This window comes from Monodon monoceros, unplaced genomic scaffold, assembly GCF_005190385.1.
Source record: "Monodon monoceros isolate NGI ecotype Baffin Bay Population unplaced genomic scaffold, NGI_Narwhal_1 Super_Scaffold_18, whole genome shotgun sequence".
In the NCBI taxonomy this organism is placed as follows: domain Eukaryota; kingdom Metazoa; phylum Chordata; class Mammalia; order Artiodactyla; family Monodontidae; genus Monodon; species Monodon monoceros.
Genome location: NW_021703774.1, coordinates 42195160 through 42209622, shown reverse-complemented (window position 1 = coordinate 42209622; position 14463 = coordinate 42195160). Strand labels below are relative to the sequence as shown.

General features: G+C 35.3%; 1 protein-coding gene across 1 annotated transcript in view; it reads left to right on the top strand.

Moving 5' to 3' along the window:
* Positions 1-14463, top strand: part of PLA2G4A (phospholipase A2 group IVA) — a 153025-nt gene that overhangs the window by 17852 nt on the left and 120710 nt on the right. Inside the window, exon 2 of the mRNA XM_029229716.1 lies at positions 5758-5860. Coding sequence (XP_029085549.1) covers positions 5828-5860 — 33 coding nt within the window. The 5' untranslated portion in view covers positions 5758-5827. The remainder of the gene's footprint in view (positions 1-5757; positions 5861-14463) is intronic.

Genomic DNA, 14463 nt, shown 5'->3' with positions numbered 1-14463 from the left:
AAAGTCAACAGTTGCATTGCACAGGCAAGTGTGTGTTGAAAAGTGTATCTGCATTTCCCTTTCATTAGTGTTCTGGAAGTTTCTAATTACAGGGCAGCCAAGGAAAAAAAAAGAAATTATGAGCTTCATATCTCTTGCTTCAGACTTAAAAGACTGTATACTCACAAAGACTGGTTATTCAGCTTAGTTATAAAAAACAAAAAAACCCAAAACTGCTGTTTTATGAGTATTCATTCATGATATCATTCATGATACATCATTCATGATAGTGGTTATGCAAATTAGTTGCAATAATGTTTCTAGGCTAAGCTAGTTGTTTGGGGGAAGATATTTTCCTGGTATTTAATGTGGCTAGGTGGACAGAAATGCCTTAATTTCACAGAACCTAAAATACCTACTGTTACTATTAACAGTTTAGGGGGAAAAAGGATGAATGGGTGCCTATTTGTAACTGGGACTGAAAATGTCATCACTGTCTGGCAATAATGACCAATGATTTTATTCTGAAGAAAGTGAACCTTACCCAATAATTTTCCCATATGACTCCTTTGTTACTTCTTTTGAACATAACTTTGGAATGAAAATTGTTCATATAAATTACATCTATCCTTGTGTATTGGACTTTTAAACTAATTTTTTATTTTGAAATAATTTAAGGTAAGAAATTGCAAAAATATGGAACTTCCCTGGCAGTCCAGTGGTTAAGACTTTGCCTTCCAATGTGGGGGGTGTGGGTTTGACCTCTGGTCAGTGAGCTGAGATCCCACATGCCTCACAGCCAAAAAACCAAAACACAAAACAGAAGCAATATTGTAACAAATTTAATAAAGACTTTAAAAAAATGGTCCACATCAAAGAAAAATTGCAAAAAAACTTCCATATATTCTTTACCCAGATTTCCCAAATATAATATCTTGAATGGCCATAGTTCATTATCAAAACCAGGAAACTGACATTGGTAGAATGATATTAACTAAACTACAAACCTTATTTGGATTTTATTAGTCTTTTGTATGTATTAGATTTTATCGAGCCTGACAACCTCTGCCTTTTGATTGGAGGGTAAAATTCATTCACATTTAATATTATAGTTATCTGCAGTGGTTATGTTCCAAGACTCCTGGTGGATGCCTGAAATCTCAGGTATGCTGTATCCTACATATATTATGTTTTTTCTTATTCATACCTATGATAAAGTTTAATTTATAAATTAGGCACAGTAAGAGTTTACCAACAATAGTTAATAATAAAATAGAACAATATAGCAATATATGTAATGAGAGTTATATGAATTTGGTCTCTCTCAAAGTATTTTATGGTACAAATTTAATACCTTTTCCACCTTAGCTAAGCACCTATCTGCACTGTAGCAGTAATGTTTGCAGTTTGAGGTGTGACAGCAAAACAAGCACGGATTTCTTTTTTCTTCTTAACAGTTTCACAGATAAAAGATTCCTTCTTACTGTAGATCTTAGCACCCTCAGCATACAATTTTTTTTTTCTTAAGTTGAGAACATTCACCTTTTAATTTATAGGAAGCACTTTACAGTTTCTCTTTGGCATATCCGAATTGCCAGCATCACTACTCTTGTGCTTTGGGACCATTATTAAGTGAAATAAGGGTTACTTGAATTCAAACACTGAGATACTGCAACAGTCAGTTTTATAACCAGGATGGCTACTAAGTGGCTAATGGGTAGAATACTTTGGACAAAGGGATGATTCATGTTTCGGGTGGGATGGAGCAGGATATTATGAGATTTCATCATGTTACTCAGAACAGTGCAAAATTTTAAACTTATGAATTGTTTATTTCTGGAATTTTCCACTTAATATTTTTGGACTTCAGTTGACCACAGGTAACTGAAACTTTGGAAAGGGAAACAGCAGATAAGAAGGGACTACTATATTATAGTTATGGTTGGATTTCCCTCTGCCATTTTGCTTTCTGTTTTCTATATGTCTCATTTCTTTTTTTGTTCCTCTGTTCCTTGTGTTAAGTTGGTATCTTCTAGCAGACCATTTTAGTTCCTTTGTTGATGTTTTAACTATATTTTTGAGTGATTTTCCTAGTGGTTACTCTAGGAATTATTTCTAGGTGCACCTTAATTTATTACAATCTACTTTATGCAAATAATAACTTAATTCCAGTAAAATATAGAAACTTTGCTCTAACATAGTTCCAATCCCTCCCCACTCCTTTGTGCTATTATTATCATATATATTAATTCTATATATGTTGTAAACCCAACAATACAGTATTGTAATTTATTGCTTTACATATTCCATTTCTTTTAAAGAAGATTAAGAAGAAAAGAGAAAAATTGTATTTATAAAATATTTTATATTGATGTATTTATTTACAATTTCTTTCTTCCTATGGATTCAATTACCATCTTGTGTTCTTTCCTTACTCTGTTATAACCCCAATTTCTTCCCCCTTTTGTACTATTATTTTCATATATATTACATCTTTAAGTCCAGCAACACAATTTTATTATTATTTTATGTAATTGACTTCTAAATCAGTTAAGAGAAGAGAAAAATATATGTATTTATACCATCATTTAAAATTTTCTATATACTTACCTTTATCAGTGCTCTCTATTTCTTTGTGTGGATTTGAGTTACTATCTGGTGTCACTTCCTTTCAACCTGAATGTTTTCCACTATTTCTTGTAATGCATATCTCCTAGCAAAAAAAATTATCTCAGTCTGTATTGATGTGGGAATGTCTTTTTTTTTTCTTCTTTTCTTGAAGGATAATTTTATTGGATATAGTATCCTTGGTTGACAGTTTTATTCTTTCAGCACTTTGAATATGTCATCCAATTGCCTTCAAGCTCCATTGATGAGAAGTCATCTATTAATCTTATTTTGGTTACCTTGTACATGATGAACCTTTTTTCTTCTGTAACTTCCAAGATTTTATTTTTGTCTTGGATACTCAACAGATAGAACTCAACAGATAGAATATGTCTAGGTTTGGATCTCTTTGTATTTTTCCCACTTGGAACTGGTTGAGCTTTTCAACATGTTTTTAATCAAATTTGGGAAATTTTCAGCCATTATTTCTTCAAATATTTTTTCTTTCCTTTTTTTCTCTCCCCTCTGAGATTCCACTTGCATATACATTAGTGTAGTTGATGTTGTCCCCAGTCTTTGAGGCTTTGTTTATTTTTCTTCATTATTTTAATTTTATTTTTCTGTTCTTCAGATTGAATACTCTCTATTGAGGCACCTTTCAATTCACCGATTCTTCTACAAGCTCACATCTGTTTATCCTCTCTAATAAATTTTTCAGTTATTTTTAAAATTAATTATTATTATTATTTTTTGGCTGTGTTGGGTCTTCGTTGCTGCGTGTGAGCTTTCTCTAGTTGAGGCCAGCGGGGGCTACTCTTCATTGCAGTGCGTGAGCTTCTCATTGCAGTGGCTTCTCTTGTTGCAGAGCACGGGCTCTAGGCGCACGGGCTCAGTAGTTGTGTCTCGTGGGCTTTAGAGCACAGGCTCAGTAGTTGTGGTGCATGGACTTAGTTGCTCCGTGGCATGTGGGATCTTCCCCACCCAAGGCTCAAACCTGTGTCTCCTGCATTGGCAGGCAGATTCTTAACCACTGCGCCACCAGGGAAGTCCTCAGTTATGTTTTAACTCCAGATTTTCCGTTTGGCTATTTTTCTAATGTCTGTATTTCTTTATTGCTATTTTCTATTTGATATGTTATTGCAACATACTTTCCTTTAATTCATGCTTTCCTTTAGTTCTGTGAACGTATAACAGATGCTGTGAAATATTTCTTAAGTTCATAATCTGGGGTCCTTCAGAGATAGTTATTATTGACTGCTTTTTTTCCTGTGTGTGGCTCATGAGGTCACAATTTCCTGTTTTTGTTTTTAGTGGTTGTTGTTGCTGAAAACTGGATATTTTAGATTATATATTATAGCAACTCATGGATTCTGATCCTTTCTCTGGGAAGGTTACTGTTGCTGTTTATTTGTTTGTTTTAGTGACTTTCCTCTGATTGCTCTATGGAGTCTTCCCCTACAATGTTCAGACTCTGTATCAGCTCAGTTATTTTCCATTCTTGTTTTTATTTTTAAGCTTAGTAAGGTAGGAAAAGAGATATCCCTGAATGGATTTAAAGAACAAAAGGATGTTGCTCTAGGATAAAGTGCCATGAGCGATGTTTTTAAATATCTATTTGCCTTGTAGTTTCTAACCTAATAGACCTGGGCAGTTAGCTGTTATACACATGCTTCCCACTTTTGGCTTTAATATATAGAGAGCCTCTATCCAGGTCTTGATGCAGGATATGGTAGTGACAGTAGTAGTGGTGAATAGTTGGGTGGTAAACACAGGGGTTATGAATGGAGTTGCTAGAAATGAGAAGAGGAAATAAAGTTGCTGACACCAAACTTTGGGCGCCAGTAACAAACTTGCTCTAAACATTTTGAGTACTAGTCTTACACCTTCTGGAATTTCACTTATTCTGCTTTTTTTTTTTTTTTTAAATTAGAGAGTGATATTTAACATCCTTTGACGTTAAGGATAGTTAGGAGTGAAAAAGAGAGACATCAAAAGAGAGTGTCAGTGCTAGTCTGTGAATTTCCTTCATACGTAAACCTGACATAATGTAATATCCATCCATCCATCCACCCATCTATCCAACAAATATTTATCCTGAACCTACTATATTTTTAGGCATAGCGCTAGGCAGTAGGGATGGATAACTCTTTGAACAAGATAAATGTGGTCACCAAATTTATGCATCTTTAATTCTCTCAGGAAAGGCAGACATTGTATAAGTGGAATGAAAGGCTTGAAAGAGAAGTACAAGGTATAAATGGAACCAGTAACAGGCAGACCAAACGTATTCTGAAGGTCATGGAAGGCTTCTCTGTCAAGGTGACATTTAAGCTGTGTCCTGGAGAGTGGGTGAGCTATATCTAGTGAACAGTTGCCTACAAGGCTCTACATGATCTGTCCATGACTATTATTTCCAAACTCATCATAAGCCATTTTCACTATTGCTCACCATTCACCAGCCACTTGTCTTCTCTCAGTTCCTCAAATTGCCCGCCTGGAACACTATATTCTAAATTCATTCCGCCTCACCTTCTATAGTTAGCTCCTTTCCAGAGATCAGGTCTCAGATTATTCTCTAGTTCCACTTTTTGCTTGTTTCCATCATTTTGTACAGCACTGTTTCTAATTGTTTAATATTTCATTTAGCTGCTTTCAAGTTAAACTGGTATTTCAGAATGAGCAAACATTTCTTTTAAAACATCAGCATTAAAATTGAAATTTAACATGAATATGTTTTAAAAATTCTTAACAAATATCTAAAGTGAAAAATTTCCTTTTTTATTGTGTAATACTGATCCAGTTAAGAAAACAAACAGTGGCATGTGATTTTTTAATTATAAATAGTACAAAAACAATTTTAATTTTCTGTAATTTCAATATATTTCTCATGAAATACTTGGCAAATGCAAAAAAAAAAATCCTGGAGTTTCCCAATAATTACTCACAGAATAAATTTGAACAAGAAATATGGAAATTAAGAAGTACTATCAGAATATGTTTATCCTTTCCTAAATTATGTGAATATACCCATGCGTATAAACAATTAAGGAGCTCAATCTAACTGGTCCCCTTGGGTAGAGTTTTACTTCCTAAGGTTCACACCCATTATCATCTAAATCTTGGGAATACATCCAAGAGAAGGCTTAACAATAAGGATTGTTTATTTTGTAGGTTTTAAAGAAGCTAGAGTGCCAGAGAAGACTTTTGAAGTGTGAAGAGATTTCCTGTAATTGAAATCAACATGTCATTTATAGATCCTTATCAGCACATTATAGTAAGTCATTTACTGTTTATATATTCTTCTGGGAGGGGGCAGACATACTTTTGTGCATGAGTATTGCTGATGTTGCTAGTAAAGTATAAAACTCTATGAAAAGCCTTGGACTTTTTATGAAAATCATATGAACTTAGTGTGTTTCAAATAAGGTAGAATCTGTAATAAAAGTAACTCATCTCCTCTTTTTATCACTGTAAGTTTACAGAAAAGAGGGACTTGGAGGGAAAAAATACCAAAATATATGTAACAGTATTGAACATTCACGGAACAGTAAAAAGTGTAGTTATCACTCAGCAGTTATCAGCCTGCACACTTCACATGAATTGACAGAGGAAGATAAAATAATTATTGAGTTAAGGGCTATATTTTGGTGTGCATTTTCAGAGTAATTAATTTTGTAAACTCTCCCTTAGTTAGATGTATTTAAGTGAACTCTTTTATAGGTGGACAATTTTTAATAAAAAGTTGAATAATTCAAATTTTGGTATGTAATTTTCCAAACTCCGTTGGAAGTGTACACTCTTTCTTCTGATCAAAAAAGCAGAGGAGAAAAATTTCTTTGCTGAATTTAACACTTGAGATCCAGTTAGATTTATATGGACTAGAAATAGTTTTTATGGATGTTAAGGAATAATACAAAGCCTCATTTTTATTCAGAATGAAACACTCTTCTCTTACCCTACAGCCCTTTCGAGCTGCCATCCTCTTTCTTTCCCTGCTTGGATAGCAAGGATTAATGTACTATAACTTTTTGTAGTTCTTTCTTCCATTCACAGCTTGAATCATTGAAAACTGGACTCAGGTTTTCCACTTTATGGAAAGGTCTCATCAAGGGCCTCTTTGGTGCTGAATCAAATGGATTCTTCAGGTCCCCTCCCCCATCCCCATCTCTGTTGGTCATTCTCCTCTTCTTAAAACTCCTTAAAAGTTTTTTTTTTTTTTTTTTGCAAGCTTCTCTTAATGTTTGACTCCTTTTTTAAACTGAGGCATAGCATATATAAAGTGCATAAATTTTAATTGTTCAGCTTGATGGATTTTTACATGAAACCATCATACAGATAAAAACACACATTATAAGTACCCTAGAAGAGTTGTTCATGTCCCTTCCAGTCAATAAACTCCACAAAACTAACCAATATTTGTCTTCTATTACCAAAGATCAGGCTTCCTGTTCTTGACCCTCATGTAGATGCCTGCATTCAACATTTTGTCTGCGAGATTCATTCATGTTATTGTGAGTAGCAGAATTCCACACTTCTACATTGCCTTGTAGTATCTCATTATCTGATACAGTATACCACAAACTATTTATCTAGTCTACTGATAACCCTCATGTCCTCACCGAATGGCAATGGTACCTTTGCTAAATATCAGGCAACCATATGTGTGTGGCTTGGTTTCTTTTCTTTTCTATTGGTCTATTAGTCTTTGTTTGCCCCAGTACCAATCTATCTTAATGTCTATAGCTTTGAAATGTGTCTTTATATATGGTAGTGTGAATCCTCCAACTTTTTCTTCTTCAAGATTGTCTTGGCTTTTCTTAGGCCTCTGCACTTCCATACAGGTTTTGAAATCAATTTGTCAATATACACACACACACACACACACACACACACACAAATGCTGGGATTTTTATTAATACTGAAATTATTCTGTAGATGGATTAGGGGAGAGATGACATGATAGTAATATTGAATCTTCCAATCTATTTACAATCATGAAACTAATGTTAAACTAATGTTTCACTAGAAACTAAAAAGCTAACGTTGTATTTACATGGAAATACAAGTGTTTTTTATAGATCCAGTGAACTTACAGAATTTCTTTATTCTAATAGTTTGAAGTTTTTTTAGATTTTCAACTTACACATTCCTGTTATCAGTGAATAATTCCAGTTTTCCTTCCACCGTTATGGTGTTCTGTAGATGAATTTTAACATTGAGGGTAGGTGCAGATTAGTTTTTTCTTACCCTACCACCTCAAGAGAGATGGATAATTTCTGTAACTCAGAGAATTCAATCAAAGTGTTCATTCTTAAACCTTAACATGAAATCTGGCACTTGAAACTGAGAAGGAAGATAAGATTAAGGTGTATAGCCCTGAGCTTGAGATAAAGACCAATAATAATTCTAAATCTTAACATTTATACTTTCAATTCAGTTTATCTCCAAATCTATTTTAATATTTTTTTCTGAGCACTTATCACCATTTATTGAATGCCCATTATGTACTACTCCCTGTCAGTAGGCACTGGGAAATCAAAATAATCCTTGAACTGAGCTTATGTCTAGCAGAAAAATAATTTATAATAACTTTAAGGGCTCTGATAGGAACAATGAAGATTACTCTGGGAATATACAACATGAATAACTAATAACAGGAATCCTTCTGGAATTCCTAAAGGAAGTGACATGGAAGCACAGACCTGAAGGTATAGTAGAAGTTAGGTGAAGGGAGAGAAAATGACTTTTCTGGATTGGGAAAAGCATATGTGAAGTAGTCTGGAGGTGAGAAAGTACATGTTGTAAGGAAATGAAAGAATTTCGGTATGGCTGGAGCATAACACATTTCAAAGAAATTATTATTTCAAATGACCTTCACTTTTCTGTCTAATATGACCAGGCCTTATTACTAACTGCTATGCAGGCCTCACATGTCTCATGTCAGATGGCCGTATTAACAGGCCATTTAGTTCCTTTTTTTAACACGGCAGAGCATGTTTAAAACCAAATTGCATCTGGATGTTTTAAGACTCATTTCTGTCACCTTTTCTTGCAAATTTGGTTAACTATAGACAAATATTTAGGCCATAATAATTACCTATGTGGCATCTTAATATGATGAAGCATGCTAAAACCACATATCTGTAACACATTTTCCTTGACCTTCTCCAGCATCAGAATTGAACAATCATTTAGCGTTCCGGTGTATAGCCCTTTTCAATGAGAGGGCCCTAAGAGCTTTATACTTTCATTCATGCTTGTTTTTGCTGTGTGTTTGTGAAAAAAAAACTGTGCATGTGTGTGTGTAAATTTTTCTAGTGACAAAATTTCCTGCCCTAGTTATCACAGAAGGATACTTTTCAAAATATATAACTGAGAATACTTTTATTACAAAGGAAAGCTGGGGAAAACTAAGCCAACTTACTAGTAATGAAGGGTGCCAGACAGGTCGACACAGTTTTGGCTGCCTCAAGGCGGTGAAGATTGGACTCACCCTCACCACACCTGTAATGCAGGGACATGTTGGAGAATCGTGTGGGCTGATGCAGCGAGTTCTCTTGTTTCCAATGGTGCCAGCTTTTAAGAATGTAGGAGAAAATGGAGTAATATATATAGGGCACAATGCAGTTCCCATATGTCTAGAGTTGTTCTGAGGTACTTTCCATCCTGAAGGGTATTTGTGTATTTGTGTCTCCAGAATCTACTGAAGTTCTTTTGGACCAGGAAGATATCAATCTTGCAAAGATAGATCAAATATAAAATACTTATAAAAATTTCCATCTTTTTACTCTGAAAAGATGAGTCACTTCCCTGGAGTGAAAAAAAATCTAGAGCTCTTCCCACCACCAATTCGCAATGGAGGGCCACTGTCCCACATCCACGGAAAACTGAGTTCGTGTCCACACTGAGGTCAACCACCTGGGTATGCGAGCATGACTGCCTGCTAAAATACAGGGATATTTGAAAAAGGTCATTGTAGGATGACTGGAAATGTTACCAAAAAAGTAGGAAGCTATTATTCTAGATTATTATGGTCACAGGGTGGGGGGGAAAAACACTGGTGTAGGTAATCAAAGAACTAGTGTTTTAGTGGTAGTTCCAGACTTTAGTTACGTGCTCTTGAGCACTTAAACTGACTTTTAGCTGCTTCATATGAAGTATGAGTAGTACCTGCTGTGTCTGTTCCACGGGGCTTTTATAAATAATAAATCATTGTGTACACAAGCATTTTTTTTTACATCTTTATTGGAGTATAATTGCTTTACAATGGTGTGTTAGTTTCTGATTTATAACAAAGTGAATCAGTTATACATATACATATGTTCCCATGTCTCTTCCCTCTTGCATCTCCCTCCCTCCCACCTTCCCTATCCCACCCCTCCAGGCGGTCACAAAGTACCGAGCTGATCTCCCTGTGCTATGCGGCTGCTTCCCCACTAGCTATCTACCTGACATTTGGCAGTGTATATATGTCCATGCCACTCTCTCACTTTGTCACAGCTTACCCCTCCCGCTCCCCATATCCTCAAGTCCATTCTCTAGTAGGTCTGTATCTTTATTCCTCTCTTACCCCCAGGTTCTTCATGACATTTTTTTTCTTAAATTCCATATATATGTGTTAGCATATGGTATTTGTCTCTCTCTTTCTGACTTACTTCACTCTGTATGATAGACTCTAGGTCCATCCACCTCATTACAAATAGCTCAATTTCATTTCTTTGTATGGCTGAGTAATATTCCATTGTATATATGTGCCACATCTTCTTTATCCATTCATCTGATGATGGACACTAAGGTTGTTTCCAACTCCTGGCTATTGTAAATAGAGCTGCAATGAACATTTTGGTACATGACTCTTTTTGAATTATGGTTTTCTCAGGGTATTTGCCCAGTAGTGGGATTGCTGGGTCATATGATAGTTTTATTTGTAGTTTTTTTAAGGAACCTCCATACTGTTCTCCATAGTGGCTGTACCAGTTCACATTCCCACCAGCAGTGCAAGAGTGTTCCCTTTTCTCCACACCCTCTCCAGCATTTATTGTTTCTAGATCTTTTGATCATGGCCATTCTGACTGGTGTGAGATGATATCTCATTGTAGTTTTGATTTGCATTTCTCTAATGATTAATGATGTTGAGCATTCTTTCATGTGTTTGTTGGCAGTCTGTATATCTTCTTTGGAGAAATGTCTATTTAGATCTTCTGCCCATTTTTGGATTGGGTTGTTTGTTTTTTTGTTATTGAGCTGCATGAGCTGCTTATAAATTTTGGAGATTAATCCTTTGTCACTTGCTTCATTTGCAAATATTTTCTCCCATTCTGAGGGTTGTCTTTTCGTCTTGTTTATGGTTTCCTTTGCTGTGCAAAAGCTTTTAAGTTTCATTAGGTCCCATTTGTTTATTTTTGCTTTTATTTCCATTTCTCTAGGAAGTGGGTCAAAAAAGATCTTGCTGTGATTTATGTCATAGAGTGTTCTGCCTATGTTTTCCTCTAAGAGTTTGATAGTTTCTGGCCTTACATTTAGGTCTTTAACCCATTTTGAGTTTATTTTTGTGTATGGTGTTAGGGAGTGATCTAATCTCATGCTTTTACATGTACCTGTCCAGTTTTCCCAGCACCACTTATTGAAGAGGCTGTCCTTTCTCCACTGTACATTCCTGCCTCCTTTATCAAAGATAAGGTGACCATATGTGCGTGGGTTTACCTCTGGGCTTTCTCTCCTGTTCCATTGATCTATCTTTCTGTTTTTGTGCCAGTAGCATACTGTCTTGATGACTGTAGCTTTGTAGTATAGTCTGAAGTCAGGGAGCCTGATACCTGCACCTCCGTTTTTCGTTCTCAAGATTGCTTTGGCTATTCGGGGTCTTTTGTGTTTCCATACAAATAGTGAAATTTTTTGTTCTAGTTCTGTGAAAAATGCCATAGGTAGTTTGATAGGGATTGCATTGAATCTGTAGATTGCTTTGGGTAGTAGAGTCATTTTCACAATGTTGATTCTTCCAATCCAAGAACATGGTATATCTCTCCATCTATTTGTATCATCTTCAATTTCTTTCATCAGTGTCTTATAATTTTCTGCATACAGGTCTTTTGTCTCCCTACGTAGGTTTATTCCTAGATATTTTATTCTTTTTGTTGCAATGGTAAATGGGAGTGTTTTCTTGATTTCACTTTCAGATTTTTCATCATTAGTGTATAGGAATGCCAGACATTTCTGTGCATTAATTTTGTATCCTGCTACTTTACCAATTTCATAGTTTTCTGGTAGCATGTTTAGGATTCTCTAGGTATAGTATCATGTCATCTGCAAACAGTGACAGCTTTACTTCTTCTTTTTCAATTTGGATTCCTTTTATTTCCTTTTCTTCTCTGATTGCTGTGGCTAAAACTTCCAAAGCTATGTTGAATAAGAGTGGTGAGAGTGGGCAACCTTGTCTTGTTCCTGATCTTAGTGGAAATGCTTTCAGTTTTTCATCATTGAGGATGATGTTGGCTGTGTGTTTGTCATATATGGCCTTTATTATGTTGAGGAAAGTTCCCTCTATGTCTACTTTCTGCAGGGTTTTTATCATAAATTGGTGTTGAATTTTGTTGAAAGCTTTCTCTGCATCTATTGAGTTGATCATATGGTTTTTCTCCTTCAGTTTGTTAATACAGTGTATCACGTTGATTGATTTGCATATATTGAAGAATCCTTGCATTCCTGGAATAAACCCCTCTTGATCATGGGGTATGATCCTTCTAATGTGCTGTTGGATTCTGTTTGCTAGTATTTTGTTGAGGATTTTTGCATCTATGTTCATCAGTGATATTGGCCTGTAGTTTTCTTTCTTTGTGACATCCTTGGCTGGTTTTGGTATCAAGGTGATGGTGGCCTCATAGAGTGAGTTTGGGAGTGTTCCTCCCTCTGCTATATTTTGGAAGAGTTTGAGAAGGATAGGTGTTAGCTCTTCTCTAAATGTTTGATAGAATTCGCCTGTGAAGCCATCTGGTCGTGGGCTTTTGTTTGTTGGAAGATTTTTAATCACAGTTTCAATTTCAGTGCTTGTGATTGGTCTGTTCATATTTTCTATTTCTTCCTGATTCAGTCTTGGCAGGTTGTGCATTTCTAAGAATTTGTCCATTTCTTCCAGGTTGTCCATTTTATTGGAATAGAGTTGCTTGTAGTAATCCCTCATGACCTTTTGTATTTCTGCAGTGTCAGTTGTTGCTTCTCCTTTTTCATTTCTAATTCTTTTGATTTGAGTCTTCTCCTTTTTTTTCTTGATGAGTTTGGCTAATGGTTTTTCAATTTTGTTTATCTTCTCAAAGAACCAGCTTTTAGGTTTATTGATCTTTGCTATCGTTTCCTTCATTTCTTTTTCATTTATTTCTGATCTGATTTTTATGATTTCTTTTCTTCTGCTAACTTTGGGGTTGTTTTGTTTTTCTTTCTCTAATTGCTTTAGGTGCAAGGTTAGGTTGTTTATTCGAGATGTTTCCTGTTTCTTAAGGTAGGATTGTACTGCTATAAACTTCCCTCTTAGAACTGCTTTTGCTGCATCCCATAGGTTTTGGGTGGTCGTGTCTGTGTTATCATTTGTTTCTAGGTATTTTTCATTTCCTCTTTGATTTTTTCAGTGATCACTTCGTTATTAAGTAGTGTATTGTTTAGCCTCCATGTGTTTGTATTTTTTACAGATCTTTTCCCGTAATTGATATCTAATCTCATAGCGTTGTATTCGGAAAAGATACTTATACAATTTCAATTTTCTTAAATTTACCAAGGCTTGACCTGTGACCCTAGATATGATCTATCCTGGAGAATGTTCCATGAGCAATTGAGAAAAATGTGTATTCTGTTGTTTTTGGATGGAATGTCCTATAAATATCAATTAAGTCCATCTTGTTTAATGTATCATGTAAAGCTTGTGTTTCCTTATTTATTTTCATTTTGGATGATCTGTCCATTGGTGAAGGTGGGGTGTCAAAGTCCCCTACTATGAATGTGTTACTGTTGATTTCCTGTTTTATGGCTGTTAGTATTTGCCTTATGTATTGAGGTGCTCCTATGTTAGGTGCATAAATATTTACAATTGTTATATCTTCTTCTTGGATCGATCCCTTGATCATTATGTAGTGTCCTTCTTTGTCTCTTATAATAGTGTTTATTTTAAAGTCTATTTTGTCTGATATGGGAATTGCTACTCCAGCTTTCTTTTGGTTTCCATTTGCATGAAATATCTTTTTCCATCCCCTTACTTTCAGTCTGTATGTGTCTCTAGGTCTGAAGTAGGCCTCTTGTAGACAGCAAATATATGGGTCTTGTTTTTGTATCCATTCAGCCAATCTGTGTCTTTTGGCGGGAGCATTTAGTCCATTTACATTTAAGGTAATTATCGATATGTATGTTCCTGTTCCCATTTTCTTAATTGTTTTGAATTTGTTATTGTAGGTCTTTTCCTTCTCTTGTGTTTCTTGCCTAGAGAAGTTCCTTTAGCATTTGTTTTAAGGCTGGTTTGGTGGTGCTGAACTCTCTCAGCTTTTGCTTGTCTCTAAAGGTTTTAATTTGTCCATCAAATCTGAATGAGATCCTTGCTGGGTAGAGTAATCTTGGTTGCAGGTTTTTCTCCTTCATCACTTTAAATATGTCCTGCCAGTCCCTTCTGGCTTGCAGAGTTTCTGCTGAAAGATCATCGGTTAACCTTATGGGGATTCCCTTGTGTGTTATTTGTTGTTTTTCCCTTGCTGCTTTTAATATGTTTTCTTGGTATTCAATTTTTGACAGTTTGATTAATATGTGTCTTGGCATATTTCTCTTTGAATTTATCCTGTATGGGACTCTCTGCACTTCCTGGACTTGATTAACTATTTCCTTTCCCATATTAGGGAAGTTTTC